The sequence below is a fragment of the Balaenoptera borealis genome (genome assembly GCF_965194805.1).
Source record: "Balaenoptera borealis genome assembly, chromosome: 20".
Taxonomy (NCBI): domain Eukaryota; kingdom Metazoa; phylum Chordata; class Mammalia; order Artiodactyla; family Balaenopteridae; genus Balaenoptera; species Balaenoptera borealis.
Genome location: NC_138879.1, coordinates 43,313,287 through 43,337,917, shown reverse-complemented (window position 1 = coordinate 43,337,917; position 24,631 = coordinate 43,313,287). Strand labels below are relative to the sequence as shown.

General features: G+C 38.7%; 1 protein-coding gene across 19 annotated transcripts in view; it reads left to right on the top strand.

Moving 5' to 3' along the window:
• The window catches only part of RHOT1 (ras homolog family member T1), a 91,150-nt gene that overhangs the window by 50,282 nt on the left and 16,237 nt on the right, over positions 1-24,631 (top strand). For 11 of the 19 annotated variants that reach the window (XM_082370877.1, XM_082370888.1, XM_082370889.1 and 8 more), the window contains one exon: positions 8,930-10,019. In XM_082370877.1, the coding sequence (XP_082227003.1) occupies positions 8,930-9,047 (118 nt within the window). In that variant the 3' untranslated portion in view covers positions 9,048-10,019. The other 8 variants (XM_082370882.1, XM_082370881.1, XR_014238198.1 and 5 more) reach the window with 7 other exon arrangements.

The following is a 24,631-nucleotide window of genomic DNA, read 5'->3' as shown; positions in this document are numbered from 1 at the left end:
CCCTATAACTTTCTCTCCTTTAGTTTTAGTTCTGCCCTTTAGAACAACATACGACTATTCTACTCCCTCTTCAACATAGCCTTCAGACATTTGAAGACGGCCATCATGTCTCCCCTAATTTTCTCTTCTCCAGGTAGAACATCCCCATTTCTTTCAGCCTTTTCTTAAATTAGATGGTTTAGTGACTTCATCATTCCTGGTTTTCCTCATCTGAAAGCCCCTTAGTTGTTCAGAGTACCTCTTAAAAAGTGCCACTGAGAATGGAGAACGGTGCTTCCGGTGTGATCTGACTAGTCCATAACGGTGGGCGGTCATATTCCACAGTTAGGACAGCACCTGTCTGCTGCATGAATTAACTTTTTAGCAGCCCCCGCCCACTGTTGATGCATATTAATCTTGGGGTTGCAATCAGATTTTTTCATACAAAGTGCTATTAAGGCAGTGTCCCCTCCTCTCTGTGTATTTGACAGTTTTAGTTGGCTCTTTGTATCTAAATGCTGATACATATATATCTCTATTGAGTGTCATATTCTGCTTTTTGATCCATTGTTCTAGCTCAGTCATTTCAAACATTATTTCTGTCATTTGTCCCATTATATATATTTCTCGGCATTGTGTTATTTGCAAATTTGGTAGCTGTGTCTTCTTTATCTTTCAAGTTATTGATTAAAAAATAATGTTGAATACCCAGAGATCAGAGAGCGAGATTGCTCAAGCAAACAAGCCCTTTAGTGCTCCACTAGAGAACTCTTTTCCCAGTGACACAGATTCAAAATTCTTGGGGAAAGATTATTCTGTCAATTAAAAATATTTTACTTTCCAGCCCATGTTGTGTCTTACTGTCTTATAAGAGATTTCCTGGAGGGCTCTTTTGAAATCAGTATAATTTCTACCACATTCCTCTGATCCACCAATGTATTAATTTTATCTAAATAGAAAGTGGCATCTATTTGGTGTCTTATTCTTGGTGAACTCACCTTGGCTCCTAGTAATTGCTGATCGCAAAGCATCAGTTTTATTCTAGAAGCTCTTGATCGTCAATAATTGCAGATTGATTCGTTGTCTGCATCTTTAGTGACAATTTTAATTTTAGGTTGGTTTAGTCAGCTTCCCAATGAAATAGGTTGGGTGTGCATTAATGGAGGAGATTGCTCATCATAAATTACTCTGTACAGTGATCCTCGAAGAGAAATCAGTACATTTTGTCATATCTAATTATAAACTAGAAATAATTTAATGGTAATGTCAGCATACATCACTGATGTCTGGTAATCAAGAAGGGAAAGAATGAAAAAGATGAGGAGGGAAACCAGCATACTTTTCAAAGAACTCCTTCCTCTTCCCTGGTAGTATTTCAATAAATTATTTTATAGAAGTCCAGTGGAAATTTAGGAGCTCTATATTGAAGTTTCTTCTAATTCACAAAAGGATTATAGATGAGGTAGGTGAGGATGGAGGCCAAAAACTTAAGTACCTACAGGGTCTGGATGGATAATGTTAATGAATGAAGGTGGCCGAGGAGAAGAAATAAGAGAGGTGGGAGCTACGACAGGTCCTGCCTGCAGGAGGCGGCCACCACTCAGCTCTGGCTGTTGCTTATTGTCCAAGCGTGGTGTTGCCAGGACTTGTGATTCTCTGAGACACTACAAGTCAGGATTTTTAGGTAAAATTTCCTGATATTTAAATAAAGGCAATTAAATTTTAAAAATCTGAAGTACTAATCAGAACAAAGAAAGCATGTTTACAGGCATATTATATGCCTGTGTGACCTGAAGTTTGCAACTTCAGTCTTAAGACATAGCCTAAAGTTGTGAAAAATGCAGGCCAGAAAAAGGTACACCTGAGGAATGAAAATGTCTCTTACAAACACCTCCACATACAGTTTTACTCCTCTCTCTTTAATAACTTGAAAAAAGTAATGGGGTTGGTGGGGTGAGAATGGAACCACTTTCCCTACTATGTCTTGGGTTTTGGCAACCTTTTGGTGGTTGGTCACCACTGGTTTGCTGTGCTAGGTATATCTTAATGTTACATAAACAGAAAAAGGATTCACTAATTGAGTAAAAGTCACGTAAGAATTTTTCACTGTAATTCAATAGGGACGATTCTCACTCAACAGTAAGTCTTAAGTCTTTCGTTTTAGAAATCTGCTGTGCCTAGCGTTTGATTTAGAAGTATAAATGAGCAGTTTAAAATTTTTTATTTAACCAAAAAGTTTTGTTAAATGTCTGCAAAGAAATTAATAGACAAATATTGGTACATACATGTTGGTCTCAAATTAGTACATTGTTTTAGTGTGCTTGTAAAAATTTTGATCACCAAAATAGAAACTACTTCCAGAGATAATACATGTTTGGGGCCACGTTCTCCCTTTATGTCATCCTCCTACCACTTTGATTTATTCATCCAAATACTTAAGTACCTGCTTTAGATAGGATCCTGCTGTGAGCTGGGGCAAAATATCAAGATGAAGAAGATACAGACCTATATTTAAATACCTTTCTAAATATTATGTTAAATTTTTTTTTTTAACTTTTGGTTATATTTTCAGTGACCTTAGTGCCTTATGCTAGCAAAGGAAGTGCTATAACCTGATCATGAGAAGATCTATGCCAAATTAATTAATTTATACTTAACGCAGTTTCAACAGTTCCAACATTTCTGAAATTGTCCACTTTTCCCCATCTGTCTTTGACCAGAAAAGATTGTCTTTATTTTTTTAGCTTATTTACTGACACTATGTATTTTAAGTAGAAAGTAGTAATAAAAATTTTTTTCTTTCCAGTTTAATTGAATGTGTATTCAACATGTGAGAGAAGTGTTTAACTACCTATCTGACATGTGACTTTGTTCTTTGGTAATTATGGTCTCAGCCTTTAGATCTGGATAGGTTTATGTTTTTCTTTGGAATAATTTATGAATAGCTGGAATTATTTGAATTTAAATACATTTGGAAGATGATTAACCTGTGGCCAGATGATTTTAGTCTCTGGCAATGCTTTCATTTCAAATAGTGAAAATCATGTTATTGGAGAAAAATACCTTTTGATTATATTTTAATTATAAATACCTCTTAAATCTGAAGGTGTTAAAGTGATTATGTAGGAGTGGGCTTGATTGTTGGTTTGAACTACCCAGGATTTTAGTTTATTAAATATTTATTATTCTGACTTTAGAACACTCCTGCTTTGCATGAGGATGTCACTATACTGTAGTGTGTGTGCACTTTAATTTGTCCCTTCCTTTAGATGTTCATTTTCATTTGTTTGCCTGTGCCACTTAGTCATTTTTTAACTCCTCTTGATCCGTTTCCCAGCTGTGTTTCAGTGTATAATCCTCCCATTTTTCCTAACCTGTAATTTAATCAAATCGTTTATTTTACAATTTATTATTTTGGTGTGGTTTTCTTTGATGCATATCTTGGTTTTAGTATTTCTTTCACCACATTTTAGTACTTGCATTAGCCGTATAGGTTATTTGTTCATGTTAATTCTTAAGTTTGGTAACAGCATCTTACTTCAGTAACAAAATCTGTAGTTCACACTGAGTATTTACCGAAACGCAAAGGTATGATGGACAGTCGTCATACCCATTGTATTTTTTATCCTGTTTATTAATGTATTTTTAAAAATCAGATATATGTGACATTTATATTAATCTGTTCTTTAATGACTCACTTCATTTGCCCATATTTCTTTAATAATCACCTAAGTTCCTCCTTCACGTTGTTTGAAATCATGTTACTTAATATAGGAGCCCTGTTTTTGAAGAAAGGACTTTACTGTTGTCACGCTAAAATGAACTGTCTTTTCACAGGATTGCTTTATGAAGAGGATAGTTTCCTAGAAATCTTAATGCTATAGAGATTCTGTTGGGAATGTAAGAGTTCTTAGGATATTATGTTACGGTAAAATATTATATTTTAAGGAAGTGCATCCTGTGTTTTAATTTCATATGAAACTTCTGTGTTCATATGCAAGGTCCTTACAAGGCTTTTCTTTGAATTTGGATACATACACATAGTCATACGTTTAAAATTATATGAGAGCTTGTGTTATAGATTCTCTTCAAGTAAGCTGCTGCTGCTTATAAATTAAAAATTTTTTGCCGTTTGGTTAGTATATTAAAGGACACAACAGGATGGAGTTTGTCTATTCTGACCTTTAAGTATCGGTAGTTAACATGTAGACATTATGTGTTTCCCATGTATCTACAATCATCCATGAATTTTTATTCTTCTAATGCTTGGCGAAGCATTTCTTGACATTGATGCACACCTATGTCCTTTTCCTAAGTATGTTACTGTTTAGGCATGCTCAGTTAACAGCTTTCGTATATTTGTGTTATAGTTCTTCTTTGCTGGACACTATGTTTTTATTTCTTAACCTAGTTCGAGAAATAGCTTATTAAAATGTTTCATGCCTACTAGTTCAATTTGGAGAATTGTCATTGTTAAAATTATTATTAGCAGTAATGGCATTATTATTAGAGGTAAATATTAAAAAATACTTCACCAGGTGGTAGAAACATAAAGCAGGGAGAGGATAACATTCCCTTTATTATTGGTTAAATACACTGAACCAATAAAGATTTTAGTTCATGTTCTTATATTTACCATAAATTGTAGAGTTAATCAAAGCATCTTGTATGCCTTCTTTAAGGCATTCCGTGCAAAGGTACATAGGAATTTTGGTCCGTTGTTATATGCCTCTGTGACCTTCACACAAACAGTTTTTAATTTGCCTCTATTGCCTAAATTTTGAAACATTATCTTCTCTCTGCCTTGTTGAGTAGCAGCCTTAGTAATACCCAGGTCCAAACCTGTTGGTTTGCTCCCACACTTGTGTCAAAAAGCGCTTGTCATCTAATCGACATCTGGGCCCTCAGCACTTCTAAGACAGAAAGCCAGCATCCATTCCACAGGAATTTCCTACCTAAGGACTCGAAAGCTGTGACAAGCTTCACACGATTATTTAAGGTTATATTTTAGCATTTAGTTGTTATTTCTTATGTTCTAAAAAGAGATACTGCTGAACCTAAATTATTTTATTCCGCGTAGAGTAGGGAAATGTGTGATTCTGATATATCAGTAGATTGGAAAAAAAGAACCTTTTTATATACACACACACACACACACATTTTTGACCCTGTAATGTTCATTTTGGGGTAGTCTATCTTAAGGAAGCTATTTTAAATGTAGCGAAAAATCTTAATGTAGAAAGGTATTCATCACTTTAGTTACAGTCACCTGTAAATGGTGAGAGCCACCAATAGGAATATAAAGCAGCTATTTAAAATGATGTCTCTGTAATTTATGTAAAAGTCCCTATATAATATTTTTAAAAGATATAAAATTATATAAATTATACACATTGTGTTTGTAGCTATGTTAGAAATACATAGAAAAAGTTTAAAAGGAAATACCCCAAATTTTAATTAGTGGCCTCAGGTGATTCTAGGTGATTTTGTTCCTTCCTACTTTTATTTTCGTCATACAGTGTGCTTGTACTACTTTTTTTAAATAAATTTATTTATTTATTCATTTATTCATTTATTTTTGGCTGCGTTGGGTCTTCATTGCTGCACGCAGGCCATCTCTGGTTGCGGCAAGCAGGGGCTACTCTTTCTTGCAGTGGACAGGCTTCTCATTGCAGTGGCTTCTCTTTGTTGCAGAGCACAGGCTCTAGGCACGTGGGCTTCAATAGTTGTGGCACTCGGGCTCAGTAGTTGTGGCTCCTGGGCTTAGTTGCTCCGTGGCATGTGGGATCTTCCCAGACCAGGGCTCGAACCTGTGTCCCCTGCATTGGCAAGCAGGATTTTAACCTCTGCGCCACCAGGGAACTCCCTGTATTACTTTTTTAATAGTCAAAAAAAACTTAAGAAAAAGTAAGCAGTAAGATATTATAATTTATTCTGAGATGTTTTATGTGAGTCATTTGGAAAGAATTAAACTTTTGAATTGTGGAAGCATTCCTTTTGCTTGAGTTTGTAGGCATGAACTAGGAAGCAGCCTTATGAAGCTTTTACTCTGCTTCTGCTTGAGATCTGAAATGACAAACATGGCTCAGTTCTTAATACTTACAATTAAGATTGCACTGTTCTCCATTCAGGTGTTGTCAGTTAGGCAGGCAATGCAAATGTGCCATCTGTTATAAATGCATTCTCTTTTGTAAATAGAGGCTGGTGATGTAGCTTTTAAATGCATATGGTAAAGGCATAAAATAATTCTCTAAGTAGCTTTCTGTCTAAAAGTAGTTTTCCATGTCTAAAAGTATGTTAAACAACTATTATAACATCGATGGAGTCATTGAAATATATTTTATGAGTCAGTGGTTGCCTTGAGTTTTAAACTAGCTGTATATTGAACATGTATCTGTATTGTTTTTCATCTATAAATATGAACCACTGTTTTGCCTATTGAAGACTATACTATAGCTTAGGGAAAGTAATAATTACTGTCTTGAAATGCAAAAGAAAACTAAGCAATAAAGTCAGTTAGAATATATTATTTCATGAATGGTAATACTTTCTCAAAATTCAACAAAGGGAACTAAGCTGTGTTAACAGATTCCATACGTGAAGAATATTGATGAGAAATCATTTTGACTGATTTTAATGTCATTATAGCTAATATTAATCCTAACCCCCTTTTCCCCTAAATTAAAAAATAAGTGTAAAAATATTCTCCATTAGTGAAGATGCATGAAAATCACAGAGAGACCAAATCTGAAGCAAAACTCTAATGCACTTTTAGCCTGTGTTCTCACTTTAAGTTCTGTACATCTCTGCTGACTTGGAGTTGTAAACTTTGAAACTCTCATCATAGGGCCATGACAGCCTCTGAGTTTGGGATGTTTTACTCAATTTTTTTTTTTTTTTTTTTTTTACAGATGTATGTTTGTAGTTTTTAGTAGTCAGAAACTAGAAGCATTTCTAAACTTCATGACTAAGTTGTTAGCCTCATTTTGAGTAAGTATAGTCACCGCATATTGTCAGGTACTGCTTATAGTATTGGTTTCAAGGGCTTCTCTTAGTGTTTCAGATATACCAAGACCAGCCTCTGGGGGATACATAGAGAACGTATATAACAGCCTTAGGTTTCCTGCCTGGTATGTGAGTGTTTTAAAGGAGTATATATAGATAGATTTTTTTAAGTTTGGCAGTTTTCTATAGAATAACTTTATTTTAAATATAGAAAGCATGAGATGTATCATGTAGGTTGGCAACTCAGTTTATGTGTGGGATGTTTAATTGAGAGATATTACTTTCAGTCCCCTTCTTTTGTGAGCTGTGCTGTGAACTGCAAACTGTGTGCATGTGTATAAAAGGTTAAGAGCCCGGGTAGCTGAGTGGGGTGCCATGCTGTTAGCAGACGACGAACGCAGTATTATTCACCAGGTGCACGCCGTCAGCTCTGTAGAAGATTCCGTCTTCTTGGGGTCATCTCATGGTCCACTTTTTCTTGAAGCCAAGTAACATTTCCCACAAACAGTGGGTTGGCTTTGTTGGAGTTTTTCCAAGTGGAAAAACTGAAAACCTAAGTATTTTCTTCCCTAACTGTTTTTTAAAAAAATGAAACATTACCTGTTGGAAGAACTAACTTGCAAGGTGGCATGAACCTGTGTTATCACTTTGCTTTGTAAAATAATAATTATTTAAGGAGTGACTTTTTTTTTTTTTAATAGAAACTGGGTAAGATAAGAAGTTGGAGTGCTTTGTGTTGTTTTACCATAGTGATAAGCATGGAGCACTTTGCTTGTATTGTAAACTTGTTTCTTAGGGATGTACAGATTGCATTTTGTGAAAACTAACCTGATTGTTCTCTCTTTGACTATTACTGAGACAAAGTAGTTTTGTATAATTTATAGATTTTTGGCTCTTAACTCTTTTGCATATGTCAGTGTCTTGGTCTTTTAATGATGTCTGACTCTTGCTTCAAATCTGTTTGTTTAATTTAGTTGTGAAATAACCTAAACTAGACAGTCTCTCTAAGCTCTTAATTCTGTAAGTTTTCTGCATCACCTCAATTGTGTTCACTTAACTAAAACTTCAGTGACGCTGAATAAAATGTTCCAACCTTTGCTTTAAAGCTGTATCCTCTTCATGGTAAGCTGTCATACTTGAGACCCTTGGGGGTGCTTAGCAGTGTTATTAACTGAGCATGCTCACAAACTCAGTTTGTGATACAGGCTGTCCCTGTTCTTATCATGCATAATATGGCTTCTTTTATGTCATTTACCTTTCAGTCCATCATGTTACATCATGTCCTTTAGTTGGTACCAATGTCACTGCCTGTCTGATACCAGGGTTTGGTTCGTTTGTTTGTTTTCTTCTTCTTCTTTGTTTAATCAGCAGTAACCAAATTAATGCAAACTTGTAAATCCTCCCCCTCCCCATTTGGGATTTTTTTTGGTAAATTTTTATGGGACTCAGTGTTTCCAAAGTTGATTTTAAGCATTGCTCTTAGAAAAGTATTGTCACTTGTCACTTAACTGCTTACAAGATAGCTTTTGGTTCCTGGGGACAGGAGATTGCACATTAAGTTCCATGAAATTGACTCTCAAAATTGTGAGGTCTCAGTCTTACCTCTCGTTTTGAAGGACCATGCTGGTATTAAAAAGTGGCAGGTTGATTTGTCTTAAGTTCTCCGTTTCCCATGTGAAGAAAATTTATAACATTTTGGATGTTGTTTACTCCCAAATAGTAACTAATTATAGATATTTCTTTATTAATGTCTACAGCATGTCTTAAGATAATGATTATCTAAGCAATGTACATGTGGCTTTATTGATAAATGTTATTGGTGACCATTACTGTATGCAATTAGCCTGACAAGTGTGCTAATACTTCCCTAAAAGTAGATTGTTCATATAACTGGTTTTTTCATACTAATCATGTTTTAAACATTAATTATATTTTTTGACTACAGGCACGTGACACAAGCTGACCTCAAGAGCTCCACGTTTTGGCTTCGAGCAAGTTTTGGTGCTACTGTTTTTGCAGTTTTGGGCTTTGCTATGTACAAAGCATTATTGAAACAGCGATGATTTAAAAAAAAAAAAATACTGGCCCTACCAAAAACAAATACTTTTATGTACATTCTGAATGCTTTAAATTCCGCTAGAAATATTGAGATATTTATACATGCAGAGTTACTTTGTTAATATTTGTAATTCATGCATAAGAGTATTTTAATGATAGTTATAACTGCAGTATTGGCTAGCATATGGAAGGAAACAGCTTAACAGCCAAACTAAAATGGCTAACTTTCAGAGGCCAAAAGGGAATATTTTGTAAATAATGTACATATTCAGGCAAGATATGGTCTCCCAGACTGAGTTCAAGAAATGATGTTTCTAGACGTTTCTACATGGTATTATTAGTGCTCAGTTGGCTCACTCTCCTAGGTTTAAGTCAGCTCAGAGACTTTATTTACTCATTGATCACTTATTTATTTCACATTTACTCAGAATGATCTTTGGGTACTTTAAGTACACGAGGCACAATTTGCCTTTTTCTCTCCGTTTTTAAAAACGTGACTTTCTTTCAGTCCCATCCTTCATGGTAGGCCAGCCTTGAAGCCGTCGTGCAGTCTAGAAAATTGTATAGCTGAGTGTGATGCTCTCCTTTAAGGAAGGAGTAAGCTCAAGGCGATTAGCAAAGGCGTCACCTGTGTGATTAGTTTCCTTTGTCAGTATGTTGAATTTTATAGCCCTTTCAATCAAATGAGAAAAAAGATTTGTATATTATTAATGTTTTTAGTTTAAATAAACAGTCACCATTACTACTATTGAGTTTCCTGCCAAAGTGTAAATCATTCTATAATGGCTATGTCTATTATAGTATATTACAGTAGCTGCATGTGTCATGAAGTGTTCTATATCTGGCTAGGATAACCTAGAAGCAGCACTTTTTTAAATGGTAAAATAAATCTAATGAATAAAACTCTCATTATGAACCTATTTTTTCCATCATTGACCTTTTCAAATATTTAAATAAATAAGCACTGTGTACTGTGATCTTGAGTTTCTTGTCTAACAAAAGTAAATATTTCTGTACAGATATGAATGAAATCCTCTGGTTTCTGTCTTTCCTGTCTTGAAAATTATTTTTATACAAAAAGATAATACTTATTAGGAAAGAAGACAAGTATGATTTGTATGCATCAGAGGAAATCTATTTTAAAGTTGTGGGGAAATCTATTCTTAGAAAAAGGCAATTGTTTTCCCCTACACATACCTAACTAATGAGGTTTTTGCTATGATTTACATGTTTATTTTCTCCTTTAACATGGATTTTTTTTCCCCTTTGTTCTTCTGAGGGGTGTTTTCTCCCTAAGATCACACTCCTTTAGCAGCTAGGAACAACATAATTTATTAGCTATAAGCTTGTAAAATAATGTGTGTCATGTTCACTTCATAATTCCCTGTCTCCCTCCCCACTCCCATTTCCATTCTGAAATTGAGGAAAAGGAAAATTGAGCAAAAAAATCTGGTGGCTCCTCATTTTCATTATTTTCTGAGAGTTTCTCATTTACCAAATAAATTTCAGTTACACAGCTTCCAATGACAGTTAATTCTTTCCTTCCAAGTTCTTCCCTGTTCAGACTGAAATATTATTTTAAATGAGTAGGCCCTGTAGATTGTTGTGTTTGAGGAAACACAGAGGAAAGAAGGTAGTTTGCCAAAAGGTGAAAAGTAGTATGTTTACATATTTAGATTTTTCTCTCTGAATCTTTTCATTTGAGGCCTAAGTGTCTGATTCACAGGAAGGCACCTGCCCTATTTCTTTACCTGCTCTTGACCCTTCTCCCTCCCTGGGGGAAGCCTTCCTCCACTCTCAGTCTAGGCAGGGTGGGTTTGCAGAGGAAATGCTCGCTGTTTTCTCCTCTTTAACCTACAGGCTCATGCGGATCATTTTCCTTATTTCATATCCACGTTAGGGACTAGTTAATGTGGGGAAATATGTGAATCAATACAGTAATAGGCCTCTTCTGGCTTTTACAATTTACTCGAAGGTGCAAGCTGTAAGAATACTAAGGAAAAATGAGGAAAATAGGACTTTGAGGGTTGAAAGGAAACCTTTCACTTTGCACCAACTGCATTATATTTTAAATGGACAGTTCTGAAACTGCTACAGTATTTTAATGAATTTTTGAGACGGTCCTTTGAAGAAACATCACTTTGAAGGTTTGTAGTCCCTTGGCATAATGTAGTAACTTAGCCTTAATTAGCACATCAATGGTCTGTTGCTTCTTGCCGTTCATCTGTCTTTCTCTTTCACATTTGACCAAATATGGGCCATGTCCCACATTGGCAGAGCTTATGAGTGTTATAGTAGGAGTGGGCTGATGTTAGGAGTTTGGGAAGCACATCACCATTCTGAAATGGCCTGTGAAAGAAGAGGTAGGAGGGCTGTGGATATCTGTTTGTGCAGATCTGTACATCACCTGTCAGAGGAAGGCACCAAAGAGGAGGTATACTGCTGAGCCAGTCCTGAATGAAAGGAGAACTTTTCTGACCTGAGGGAAGGCAACTGAAAAATGACTAGCAGAGGGGAAACAGAGGTAAGTGCTCAAACTCTGTATAGGGCATAAACCTTTCCTAAACAGACCCTCACAATGCAACTGGTGTTAACTTTGATGCCCCTTTTGTCTCAATTGTACTAGTAAACATCAGTGTAAAAGTGTCTTTAAAATACATGTGCAAATCTTAAAAATGGATATGTGACCTAATTTTCATTAGCACATTTATTTATTTGGCATCATCCTCGAGTTTTTAATAGCCCATGTGTTTTTAGGAAGCTGATTCGGGACTAGATGCTTTTTGAGAAATACCCCATGTCAAGATTCTAAATTTATTTAATGTTTGTAGTATGAGAATGCTCCATGCAGGTAGCCTGAACCAAAAACCTTGATCCCCAGATTCACAGTCCCAGTAACCCATTTGTTAAAACCTCTAATCTTACAAGTACCTCTTGTCTTTTAAACTCTATTTATCAAAAGGCTCCATCAGTAAGAGTGAATGTCTGTTAACCTGTTTGGCTCTCAGCTCTGTGGAAGTCTCTGACCTGTGAGTATCACAGTTAATGCATCTCAGATCTCTCTAGTGCATCCCCAATTCAAAAACTATGTCCCCTTGCCTCCCGTGGCATGCTCACACTTGTCATACCATTTGTCTCAGTTATTTTTGGTTCAGAAAGCACGGACACCTTACTAAAAGGTGAGATTTTGACATCATTAGGAAACTTCTTAACTTTGTAGTGCCATTCTGGTTCCTAGCTGTATTTTCCAGTGATAATGTTTTACTCTGTAGATTTTCTCTTCTCCTTTAGCATAGAGAGCTGCAGAAAGACAGTGAAATTGAGAGATTGTCATTCCTTCTGGGTTTGAAAGCTGCACGTCGGATACACACACACAAGGAGGCATTGCCAGTATTATCCTCATATGTTGAAAAATTCCAGTTCTGTACGAACACTTTTCCTCTTTCAGTATTTTCCTATTCATACTTCACCTATGTCTTTTATGATCTAAATAACCCTTGGAAGTGTTTGTTATTAAAATGATATGGGTATATAGGCTGTGGTGTAACTTAGGGGTCACAAACTTTTTCTGTAAAAGGTCAGATAGTAAATATTAGAGATTTTTGCAGCTGCTCAACTATGTCATAGCAAGAAAGTAGCCACAGACTTTATGTAAACAAATGAGCATGACTGCGTCCCAATAAAACTTTATTTATAGGCACCGAAATTTGAATTTTGTATAATTTTCACTTGTCAAAAAATATTCTTATTTTGATTATTGTAACCACTTAAAAATGTAGAAACTATTCTTGGCTCATGGGCTGTAGAAAAACAGGCTGTGGGCCAGATTTGACCAACTCCTTGGTGTAATTGATGAAAGTATTAGTAGTAAATGCATAGCAGGTTAAAAAAATTTACCTGATTGTTTCGGAATTTGAAAAGGTACATTACTAGGAAGAACTTAAAACGACTGTAGTCATGTTTTATTTATAGGGAAACCAAGATTGGACCTGCAGAAAGTGTTTGATTTCTTTCACTCTTACTGATGGTACTGTTGTTCACCAGAACATGGTGCTCTGGCTGAGCTGGCACCCACCTCGGAGGGCAGCATGGCACTCAGAAGGTAAAGGGATTCCACTTCCTCTGAGCACTCATCTGGAGCTGTTCTTTTGATACTTGATCCATGTTTGCTTTCCCTTTGTCCAGTTGCCTAATTGACAAAGGTGGAAGGTGAAGGAATCCCACAAGAATGTTTCCTTTGAACTCTAGTTATCTGGGGACTGTCCCGTTGTGTGCATGACAGTGTGATAATGCTTCTTATTTCTTTAGATTTGAAAGTCAAAATATCAGAGCTTAAATAGACCACAGAGACCATCTTTCCAACTCTATACGTTTATAGCATAAACTGAGCACAAAGCCATACAATTAGTCTGTGCCTGGGCTAGGAGTGGAACCCAGATGTCCTGATTCCCAGTTCAGCACTCCTTCCGCTGTAGGAGCCAGCCTTAACAACTTGCCTTGATTTTATACCTTTAGTAAATATGCTGTATGTTCAGTTTAAAAACGCAGGCAAGAAAAAGAGGAGAGAGAGAGAAAGAAAAAAATAAACCAGTAAAGAGTTTGACATTTCTATTATTAAGAAGGGTTAAAGTTGGCAAAGCAAATTTTCTGGATGCTTTTCAGTTCCTCGGAGGCATTTTGCCTTCCCTTCTCGTAGCTGTCACCAGGTAATTGATGATGTCTATTTAGAGGAGTGCAGGCTTGGCGGTTAGGTTTATTTCAGGTATAGATAATTGAGGGAAGGTAAGGATGTAACTACTCTTTTAAAAGCATTCTTTGTGGTTTTTGTTTAATTGTTCTAAAATTGTTAATTTTGAAAAAATTACTGTTTTGCTTTTTATTTATAAATGGAAGAGTATCTTGGAACAGGGGCTTTAATGGAGGGGAAACCTCCTAGGCTAAAGTTTTGTCATTAACTGTTTTTATCTCTACTTTTCCAGTCTGCCTCTGAGATTTCTATAATTCCAGCCTCTTTTATCCCAGCTTGTTTTGTATATGGTCTAGAAGAGCATCAGGAACTGAGTGTGTCTGCATATACTCTCTTACTCTTTTTACTGATTCCCTCTAGGATCTTTTACTTTCCCCACCCAGATTCTTTTTTTTTTTTTTAATTAATTAATTAATTTATTTATTTATTTATTTATTTATTTATTTATTTATTTATTTATTTATTTATTTATTTTTGGCTGTGTTGGGTCTTCGTTGCTGCACGCGGGCTTTCTCTAGTTCGCGGCGAGCGGGGGCTACTCTTCGTTGCGGTGCGCAGGCTTCTCATTGCAGTGGCTTCTCTCATTGTGGAGCACGGGCTCTAGGCGCGTGGGCTTCACTAGTTGCGGCACGCGGGCATAGTAGCTGTGGCTCACGGGCTCTAGAGCACAGGCTCAGCAGTTGTGGCACACGAGCTTAGTTGCTCCGCGGCATGTGGGATCTTCCTGGACCAGGGATCGAACCCGTGTCCCCTGCATTGGCAGGCGGATTCTCAACCACTGCACCACCAGGGAAGCCCTCCCCGCCAGGTTCTTAAAGTGCAGTCACAACACCTGGGAACTTGTAAGGAATACAGTTATCATGTCCCACCCCAGACCTACTGAATCAGAAACTTGACGGTTGGGGCCCAGCAAAATCTGTGTTAACCACCCCTGCCCCCATCCCATGATTCTGCTAAAGTTTGAGAACCAATGCACTAGATATTGAGGAGGTAGAAGTAGTTCAATCCAATGGCTTTGCCCTCAGAGAGGTTATAGTCTGTTTGGATAACTAAGTTAACAGTGGTTAAATTTTTTTAAAGACAATTTAATTATGTGTAAGTATAATTTTGATTAAAAAAGGGAATAAACTTAACCTCTTCCCTTTCCTCTTATGATAAAATTCAAATCGTAAGGTAGTTTACAGAGCCCTGAAGACCTGGCCCCAGACCTTCTTGGCAGCCAAATGTACACTGTCTCACGCGACTACCCTCTAGTCAAAGAGATCGTCTTTCGGTTCTAAGAACGCACCTTGCTCACTCTCTGTGGAGTGCTTTGCCAGATGCTTCCTGCATCTAAAACCCTGTCCTCCAGCTTCTCATCTTTTGGATCCCGGAGGGTCAAGGCCAGGATGCCAGTGTCCAGGAGCTGAGTCTTGGTGTTTAAGATACATGTGTCCACTTCATCCTCCTGTTCGCAGCATTGACACCCCTGCCCTCACCTGTGCTTTGTCAAGATACTGCCTCTTTTACCCTCTCTAAAGATTCCATTAAAGGGGTTTAAGCAGGGGAGTGATGTACCAGGCAGGTCTTGACAAATTGCCCGTTCCCCTGTCCCTGGGGAACTGAACCTGGGGTAGCTGACCAGTCTCCGTCCTGCCGTATTGGCAGTGAACTGAGTCCCAAATCTTTGCACTGCAGCCCTCCCAGCCCCCCACCATTGTGTGCCTGCCTAACCTTAAAGTACCCAGGGGGATACATATCAATCTGCTTGTGTCTAACTTAATTTTCTTGATTTATGCAACCCTTTCTTAAGAAGCAACTTTACTCAGTCACTGTAGCCCTTGTGGAAACGCTGGCTAGCAGCCCTGGAAACGAAAGGATCTTTAGGTGGTATTGGCAATTCACTAGGCTGCTGGGGGAGGAGTAGAAAAGCATGGACTTAAGAGCTAAAATTTTGAATCCCAACTTTGCCACATTCATTGTGCAAACCACTTGATTTTCTGGTTCTGTTTCCTCTCTCTAAAATGAAGATTAGGATCACTATGCACATTCACTGAGCTCCGTCCCTGGTGGTATTTCATCTTCCTCCTTCCCCAGGAGAATAGATCTTCATCCCCACAGCAAGCACCACTGGGGGGCAAGGCTCTGCCCCTCCTGTGCTTGGGTGGCAGCCAGATTGTTTTTTCTACACGTATCTGACAGATGTCTTGATTAAGCTCTCTGGAGTATTGGGGCCAGTAAAATGTCCCTCACCCCTGTTGTCTTGGCAGGCGGCTCAAATAGCTGACTTTCCTATCTTGCTGGCTACTTTCTCTTTCTCAGTCTCTTGCTGTCTGTTCAACCTGTCTTCAACCTTTAAAGTGTTAGCATATCCCAAGGTTCTGTCCTGAGTTTCCTTATCCTCTCTGTCTATACTGTCTCTAGGTGATCTCATCGAGTCCCCTGATTTTATTTTTCTAAATTTTTATTGTGGAATAATTTGAAACATTTTAAAAGTTGTAAAAATAATAATAAGGTTTGTCTATTCTGGGCATTTCATATAAATGGAGTCATACAATATGTGGTCTTTTGTGACTGGCTTCTTTTTAGCATAATGTTTTTAGGGTTCATCCATCCATATTGTAGCATGTGTCAGTACTTCATTCCTTTTTTTTTTTTTTTTTTTGGAGAGGGGGCTGAATAATATTTCATTGTATGGCTATACAGGCAGACCACGATGATACTGTATTGTGAGTTTGGTACCAGACCACCACAACAAAGTAAATACTGCAATAAAGTGAGTCACTTGAACTTTTTCGTTTCCCAGTGCATATAAAAGCTATGTTAAAAAAAAAGCTATGTTTACGCTATACTATAGTCCATTAAGTATGTAATAGCCTTATGTCTAAAAAAACAATGTGTGTACCTTAATTTAAAAAATACTTTATTACTGAAAAATGCTAACCATCATCTGAGCCTTCAGTGAGTCGTAATCTTTTTGCTGGTGGAGGGTCTTGCCTCGATGTTGGTGGCTACTGGCTGCTGGCTGATTAGGGTGTTGGCTGCTGAAGGCGGGTGGGGGGGATGCTGTGACAATTTCTTAAAACAAAACAACAGTGACGTTTGCCACATCAATTGACTCTTCCTTTCCCAAATGATTTCTCTGTAGCAGGCAATGCTGTTTAATAGCATTTTACCCACCATAGGACTTCTTTCAAAATTGACATCAATCTTCTCAAACCCTGCCACTGCTTTATCAACTAAATTTATGTAATATTCTAAATCCTTTGTTGTCATTTCAACAGTCTTCACAACATCTTCACCAGGAGTAGATTCCATCTCAGGAAACCACTTTCTTTGCTCATCCATGAGAAGCAGCTTCTCACCCATGAGAGTTTTTTCATGGGATTGCAGCAATTCATCTCATCTTCAGGCTCCACTTCTAATTCTAGTTCTCCTGGTGTTCCTACCATATCTGCAGTTACCTCCTCCCCTGAAGTCTTGAACCTCTCCAAGTCATCCATAAGGGCTGGAATAAACTTCTAAATTTCTGTTAATGTTGATATTTTGACCCTTTCCTGTTAATCATGAATGTTCTTAGTGGCATCTAGAATCCTTTCCAGAAAGTTTTCAATTTATTTGCCCAGATCCATCAGGGGAATCACTATCTATGGCAGCTATAGCCTTACAAAATAGATTTCTTAAATAATAAGACTTGAAAGTTGAAATTACTCCTTGATCCGTGGTCTGTAGAATGGCTGTTGCATTAGCAGGCATGAAAACAACATTAATCTCATTGTAAGTCACCAGCTGCATTAGCCCCTAACGAGAGTTAGCTTGTCCTTTGATGGTTTGAAGCCAGGCATTGACGACTGTCTAGCTATGAAAGTCCTAGATGGCATCTTCTTCCAAAATACTGTTCCATCTACACTGAAAATCTGTTGTTTAGTGTAGCCACCTCCATTAATTATCTTAGCTAGGTCTTCTGAGTAACTTGCTGCAGCTTCTACATCAACACTTGCTTCTTCACCTTGCACTTTGATGTTATGGAGACGGCTTCTTTCCTTAAACCTCATGAACCAGCCTCTGCTGGCTTCAGACATTTCTTCTGCAGCTTCCTCACCTCTCTCAGCCTTCACAGAATTGAAGAGAGTTAGGGCCTTGCTCTGGATTAAGCTTTGGCTTAAGGGAATGTGGTGGCTGGTTTGATCTTCTATCCAGACCACTCAAACTTTCTCCATGTCAGCAATAGGCTGCTTTGCTTTCTTATCATTCATATGTTCCCTGGAGTAGCATTTTTAATTTCCTACAAGAATTTTTCCTTTGCACTCACAACTTGGCGGTTTGGCAAAAGCCTGTTTCAGCTTTTGACAAGCCTTCCTCACTGAGTTTAATCATGTCTAGCTTCTGATTTAAAGTGAGAGACGTGTGACTCTTCCTTTCACTTGAACACTTAGAGGCCAGCGTAGGGTTATTAATTGGCCTAATTTCAATATTGTTGTGTCTCGGGAGTGGTGAGGCCTAAAGAGAGGGAGAGATGGGAGCAGCTGGTTGGTGGAGCAGCCGAAACACACACAACATTTATCGATTGTGTTTGCTTTCTTATATTGGTACAGTTCCTGGTGCCCCAAAACAATTAAAATAGTAATATCGAAGATCACTGATCACAGATCACTATAACAAATACGATAATAATGAAGAAGTTTGAAATACTGCAAGAATTACCAAAATGTGACACAGAGATACGTAGTGAGCAAATGCTATTGGGAAAAATGGCACGGATAGACTTGCTCAACATAGGGTTGCCACAAACCTTCAGTTTGTTAAAAAAAAAAAAAATGCAGTATCCGTGAAATGTCTGTACCATATTTTGTTTATGCATCAGTTTATGGACATTTGGATTGTTTCTACTTTTTAAAAAAATTTTATTTATTTATTTATTTATTTTTGGCTGCTTTGGGTCTTCATTGCTGCACGTAGGCTTTCTCTAGTTGGCGGCAAGCGGGGCTACTCTTTCTTGCGGTGTGTGGGCTTCTCATTGCGGTGGCTTCTCTTGTTGCGGAGCACGGGTTCTAGGTGTGCGGGCTTCAATAGTTGTGGCACATGGGCTCAGTAGTTGTGGCTTGCGGGCTTAGTTGCTCTGTGGCATGTAGGATCTTCACGAACCAGTGTCCCCTGCATTAGCAGGTGGATTCTTAATCACTGCGCCACCAGGGAAGCCCCTGTTTCTACTTTTTGACTGTTATGAATAATGCCTATATGAACGTTTGTGTACAAGGTGTTTCTTTTTTGTTTTTTTTGGGGGGGGGTGGGTGCTGCACCTCACGGCTTGAGGGATTTTAGTTCCCCGCCCAGGGATGAAACCCGGACCACGGCAGTGAAAGTGCCAAGTCCTAACCACTGGACCACCAGGGAACTCCCAGTGTTTTTATGTGGACATATGTTTTCATTTCCTTTGGGTATATACCTGGGAGTGGAATTGTGGGGTCATTTGGTAACTCAGTTTTAATATTTTGAGGAACTGCCAAACTGTTTCCCAAAGTGGCTGCACCGTTTTACATTCTCACCAGCAGCATCTAAGGGTTCTTGTTCTCCACATCCTTGCTGACACTTGTTATTATCTGTCCTTTTTACTGTAACCATTCTAGTGAGTGTGAAGTGGTACCTTCATTGTGATTTTGACTATTGCTGATCTTGCCCAGAACAGTTACTACTGTAATATTTGCCAACTTTTCTACTTCTATCATTTCTTCTACATTTATTAATTGGAATTGTACTGTAAGAGAGAACAAAGCCTTTCCCCCCATATATTTATTCAGTGATTTGCGTGTATCGTTATGGGCTTGTGAATATTTACTTTGTTCTTTGCGTCATAGTCCATTACTATCATTTATTTCGTTGCTCAGTGTTGCTCATTGTTCTTATCTCAGGTTTGGCCAGTGGCAGCGCCTTCAACTTGGCTCATGTGCCGTTTCAACATGTGCCCATTATTTCTGAGCCCTCCTTACTTTCTGGCCTCGTAAGAAGTTCCAGGCAACTTTTGTACTTCCCAGGCATCATCCTGTACTTTCCCTGTCCTAGTGCTGACACCAACCATTTCTCCAAGGAACACTGGTCCTTTTATTATTTTATTAGAAACCAAGATCTCGGAACTAGGTATAGCTCATTGCTACTAGCAGCCCCTTGACTTTAAATCCTGTCCTCCAGGGAATCCCCTGGTGGTCTAGTGGTTAAGACTCTGTGCTTTCACTGCTGATGGCTCGGGTTCAGTCCCTTGTCGGGGAGCTAAGATCCCGCAAGCCACACGGTGCTGCCAAATACATACATACATACATACATACATACATACATACATACATACATTCATTCATCCAGTGACTCCCAAATCAGTATTACCAGCCTTGACCTCATTCCAGAAATCCACACTTCTATTGTTTCTTGCCTGTAATTACCTCTTGGATATCTGAGGCCCCTTAAACAGACCCCTTGGTATCCAGCACTAACCACCCCCTTCCCAGTTTTCCCACTTTAGCAGAGTACATTCTCAAAGCAAAAATCTGGGAGTTATCTTCTGCTCTCCCCACCCCTGCAATCCATCAACAAGTCCCGTTGACTGTGCTTCCAAAATACGTAACTGTCCTCTTATCTCCATCTCCGCCACGACCACCTAAGTTCAGGCCGCTGTGACTTCCCACCTGGACTAAATGCAAGTTCACTAACTAACTGTTGGCTTCCCACTCCCATTCTTTTCCTTCTAAAATCCATTCTTTTATGTTGCCATGACTATGCTTAAGTTCTTTTGGTGTCTAGTCACACTTAAATAAAACCTAGACTCCTTGCCCTGCCTTATAAAGTCTACCTGAGCTGCTCCTTGCCTGCTTCCTGACCTTACCCTGTTCCTAGACCTGTTGTGTACCTGCTTCAGAGCCTGTGCACTGACTATTTTCTGCTTGGAATGCTTTTCTCTCTGATTTTTGCCAAGCTGCCTCATTCTTGTCATTCATATCTCAGTTTAAATGTCATCTCCCCAGAGAGGAACCTTTCTAGACCATCTAATCTAAAAAAAAAAAAGCTCACAGAAACATCACCCCGAATTCTTAGCATCTCACCATCTGTGTTTCATCCTTTTTTTTCCTCATGTGTATTCCTTCATTTGTTGAGTGTCTCCCCTCTGCTTGCATATAAACTTTGTGAGAGTAGCGATTTTTCTGTCTTTCTTTAAAATTGAGATATAATTGACATATAACATTATATTAGTATCAGGTGCACGACATGATTCAATATCTGTATATATTGTGAAATGATCATTACAATAAGTCTAGTTAACATCCATCATATACATAGTTACAAAATTTTTTTCTTGTGATGAGGACTTTTAAGATCTATTCTCTTAGTAACTTTCAAATATGCAATACAGTATTATTAACTATAGTCACCATGCTGTACATTACATCCCCATGACTTACTTATTTTATAACTGGAAGTTTGTACCTTTTGACCCCCTTCCCTCATTTCACCCACCCCCAACCCCCCACCCCTCAACTCTGGCAACCACCAATCTGTTCTGTGTTTATGAGCTTGGGGCGGGGGTGTTTTTTAGTGAAATTGTATGATATTTGTCTTTCTCTGGCTTATTTTGCTTAGCATAATTCCCTCAAGGTCTATCCATGTTTGTCACAAATGGCAAGGTTTCATTCTTTTTTATTGCTGAATAATATTCCATTGTTTATATATATGTGTGTGTGTGTATACACACACCACATCTTCTTTATCCATTCATCCATTGATGGACACTTGGGTTGTTTCCATATCTTGGCTATTGCAAGTAACAATGTAATGAACAAGGGGGTACATATTCTTTTCAAGTTAGTGTTTTTGTTTTCTTCAGATAGATACCCAGAAGTTGAATTGATGGATTGTAGGTAGTTCTATTTTTAATTTTTTGAGGAACCTTCATACTGTTTTCCATAGTGGCTGCACCAGTTTATATTTCCACCAAGAGTGCACAAGGATCCCCTTTTCTCCATATCCTTGTCAACATTTATGTTTTGTGTTTTTGATATTCTAACAGGTGTGAAGTGATATCTCACTGTGGTTTGATTTTCATTTCCCTAATTAGTGATTTTGAGCATCTTTCCGGGTACCTGTTGACCACCTGTATATCTTCTTTGGAAAAATGTCTATACAGATCTTCTGCCCATTTTTAATCACTTTTAAATTGTTGTTTTGCTGTTGAGTTTTATGAGTTCTTTATGTATTTTGGTTATTAATTCCTTATCAAATATGTGACTTGCAAATATTTTCTCCCATTCAGTAGGTTGCCTTTTCATTTTGTTGATGATTTCCTTTGCCTTGCAGAAGCTTTTTAGTTTGATGTAGTTCCACTTGTTCGTTTTGCTTTTGGAACCAGATCCAAAAAATCATCACCAAGACTGCTGTCAAGGTGTCTTAATCACCACTGTATGCTCAGAGCCTAGAACAATCAATACTTGGCACGTAGTTGGTGCTCAATAATTTTTTTTTTTTGGCCGTGCCGTGCAGCATGCAGGATCTTAGTTCCCCGACCACACCAGGGATCGAACTCGTGCCCCCTGCAGTGGAAACGCAGAGCCTTAACCACTGGACTGCCAGGGAGGTCCCTCAGTAAATATTTTTTGAATGAATGAATGAATGAGCAGGCAAATAAACCAACTTAAGGTTACTTGCCTTAAAACTCTATAGAAGTCAGTGCAGCTTATTGGACTGAGTGAGGAAGTAAAACTAAAGGGAAACCCAGATATTTTCTGTTGAGATAGCTCTGGCAGCTGAGACACTGTGGGGAGGGGCCTCAGCAAAATCAACTACAGAATGGCAGGGACTCAGATAATTCAGGTATAGTGGTCATGGGCCTCAGAGTTGGGGTCTAAGCTTTTCTTCAAGTCATCTGGTCAACTATCCTCCTTAGCCTGAGCTCAACAATCTCTCTCCTGCTGCACTTAGTGTTGTTTTTTTGTTTTGTTTTGTTTGTTTGTTTGTTTTTTTGGCTGCATTGGGTCTTAGTTGAGGCAGTATCTTCGTTTGAGGTATGAAGGATCTTTCATTGCAGCACATGGGCTCTTCATTGTGGTGTGCGGGCTTCTCTCTAGTTGTGGCCTGCAGGTTTTCTCTTCTCTAGCTGTGGCGTGCAGGCTCCAGGGCGCGTGGACTCTGTAGTTGTGGAGCACAGGTTTCAGGGCGTGTGGGCTCTGTAGTTGTGGCATGCAAGCGTTAGTTAAGGCGCGCAAGCTCAGTAGTTGTGGCGCGCAGGCTCAGTTGCCCTGCGGCATGTGGGGTCTTAGTTCCCTAAACAGGGATTGAACCTGTGTCCTCTGCATTGGAAGGCGGATTCTTTACCACTGGACCATCAGGGAAGTCCCTGCACTTAGTTTTATCACGAGGGATTCCATACTGCTTGGTCATTCATTCATTCAGAAGCATGAATGAATAAAGTGCTGGGCTGGGTGTTGTGAGAACTAAAGATAAGATAGCTATAGTGAGATAGATTTTTATCTTCTGAGAGGTAATATGTAAATAAGTGTCTACTACAAGTAGAAAAATAATAAGAACTGTAAGAGATAAAATCAAGTGCAATGGGGATTCAAGCAAAGTGGGAATTTTCTGAAGTTGAGGAGCTCCCAAAAAGCTTTATGGAGGAGGTCGTGTTCCATTTGGACCTTGAACAATTCATATATAAAAAGTATTTAGTTAGTTTCACTCGGGCTGAAGGAGTTCAAGTTCCTGTGTGCCTCCTACTTCTGGGGCTGGAGATCAGCAATCACCTCTTTGAAGGAATTTCCTTCAGTGTGGTATGTAAAAAACATTTTTGACACACATTTCTATTAAAAAATGTCAAGGTAGATGCTGAGTTTGAAAAATATACTGTATAATAATGCACTTGAGGGACTTCCCTGGGGGGTCCAGTGGGTAAGACTCCACATTCCCAATGCAGGCAGCCCGGGTTCGATCCCTGGTCGGGGAACTAGATCCTGCATGCATGCCGCAACTGAGAGTCTGCGTGCTGCAACTAAGAAGTCTGCATGCTGCAGCTAAGAGCCTGCATGCCACAGCTAAAGCTCCCACATGCCGCAACGAAAATCCCACATGCCGAAGCTAAGACCCAGAGCAGCCAAAATAAAAACTGTATAAATAAATAAATATTTTTTAAAAATAATGCACTTGAAACAAAATAGGTGTTCATCTCAAGCAACAGGAAAGCTTTGGTCACCTGTTAAGTGTCAGTGGCAGCTGAAACATGTACCAGGTTATAAGCCAGGTGCAGATGTAGCATCTTACATTGCAATCAGGATTCTGCCACATTTTAGGATTCATGTTTTGGAAGTGAGAGTTACTGTTTATCAGAAATGGCCTTCAAAGCCCAAATGAAGAAGCTCTGCCTGCCCTGCAGTCAGTGAGAAAGAATTGAGAGGCATGTCACCTGCCAGGGAGAGCCCTCCTCATGTGGCCAGGACTATGGCGCTCCCAAAGCCAATGATTCTGGGAGTCGGGCAAGGAAGCCTGCTTTAGAGTGTCTCCTGGCTGGCTTCTTTGTGCCAGTGGAGCCACCTGTCTTTAGAGCTCCCTGCTGCACTCTCTCTGCTCAGCTTATGTTTATGCTAAACCAAAATTTTCAACTGATTTTCACTTTGTGAAACAAATTCTGGAACAGAAAACGTGTGGTTCTGGAGGGTGTGAGAAACAGGGACAGCTGTATGTGTTGCTTCACTGGGTGCTCGTTTAGAGAAGGAAGACACTGTCCTCTGGTTGTTCACCCAGCCCAATATGGTTTCTGGTCTTTATGCTGCATTCTGGTAAGGATTAACTTCTACCTGCTACCTCCAAGCAACAGTTCAAGTGCTGCTTATGTTA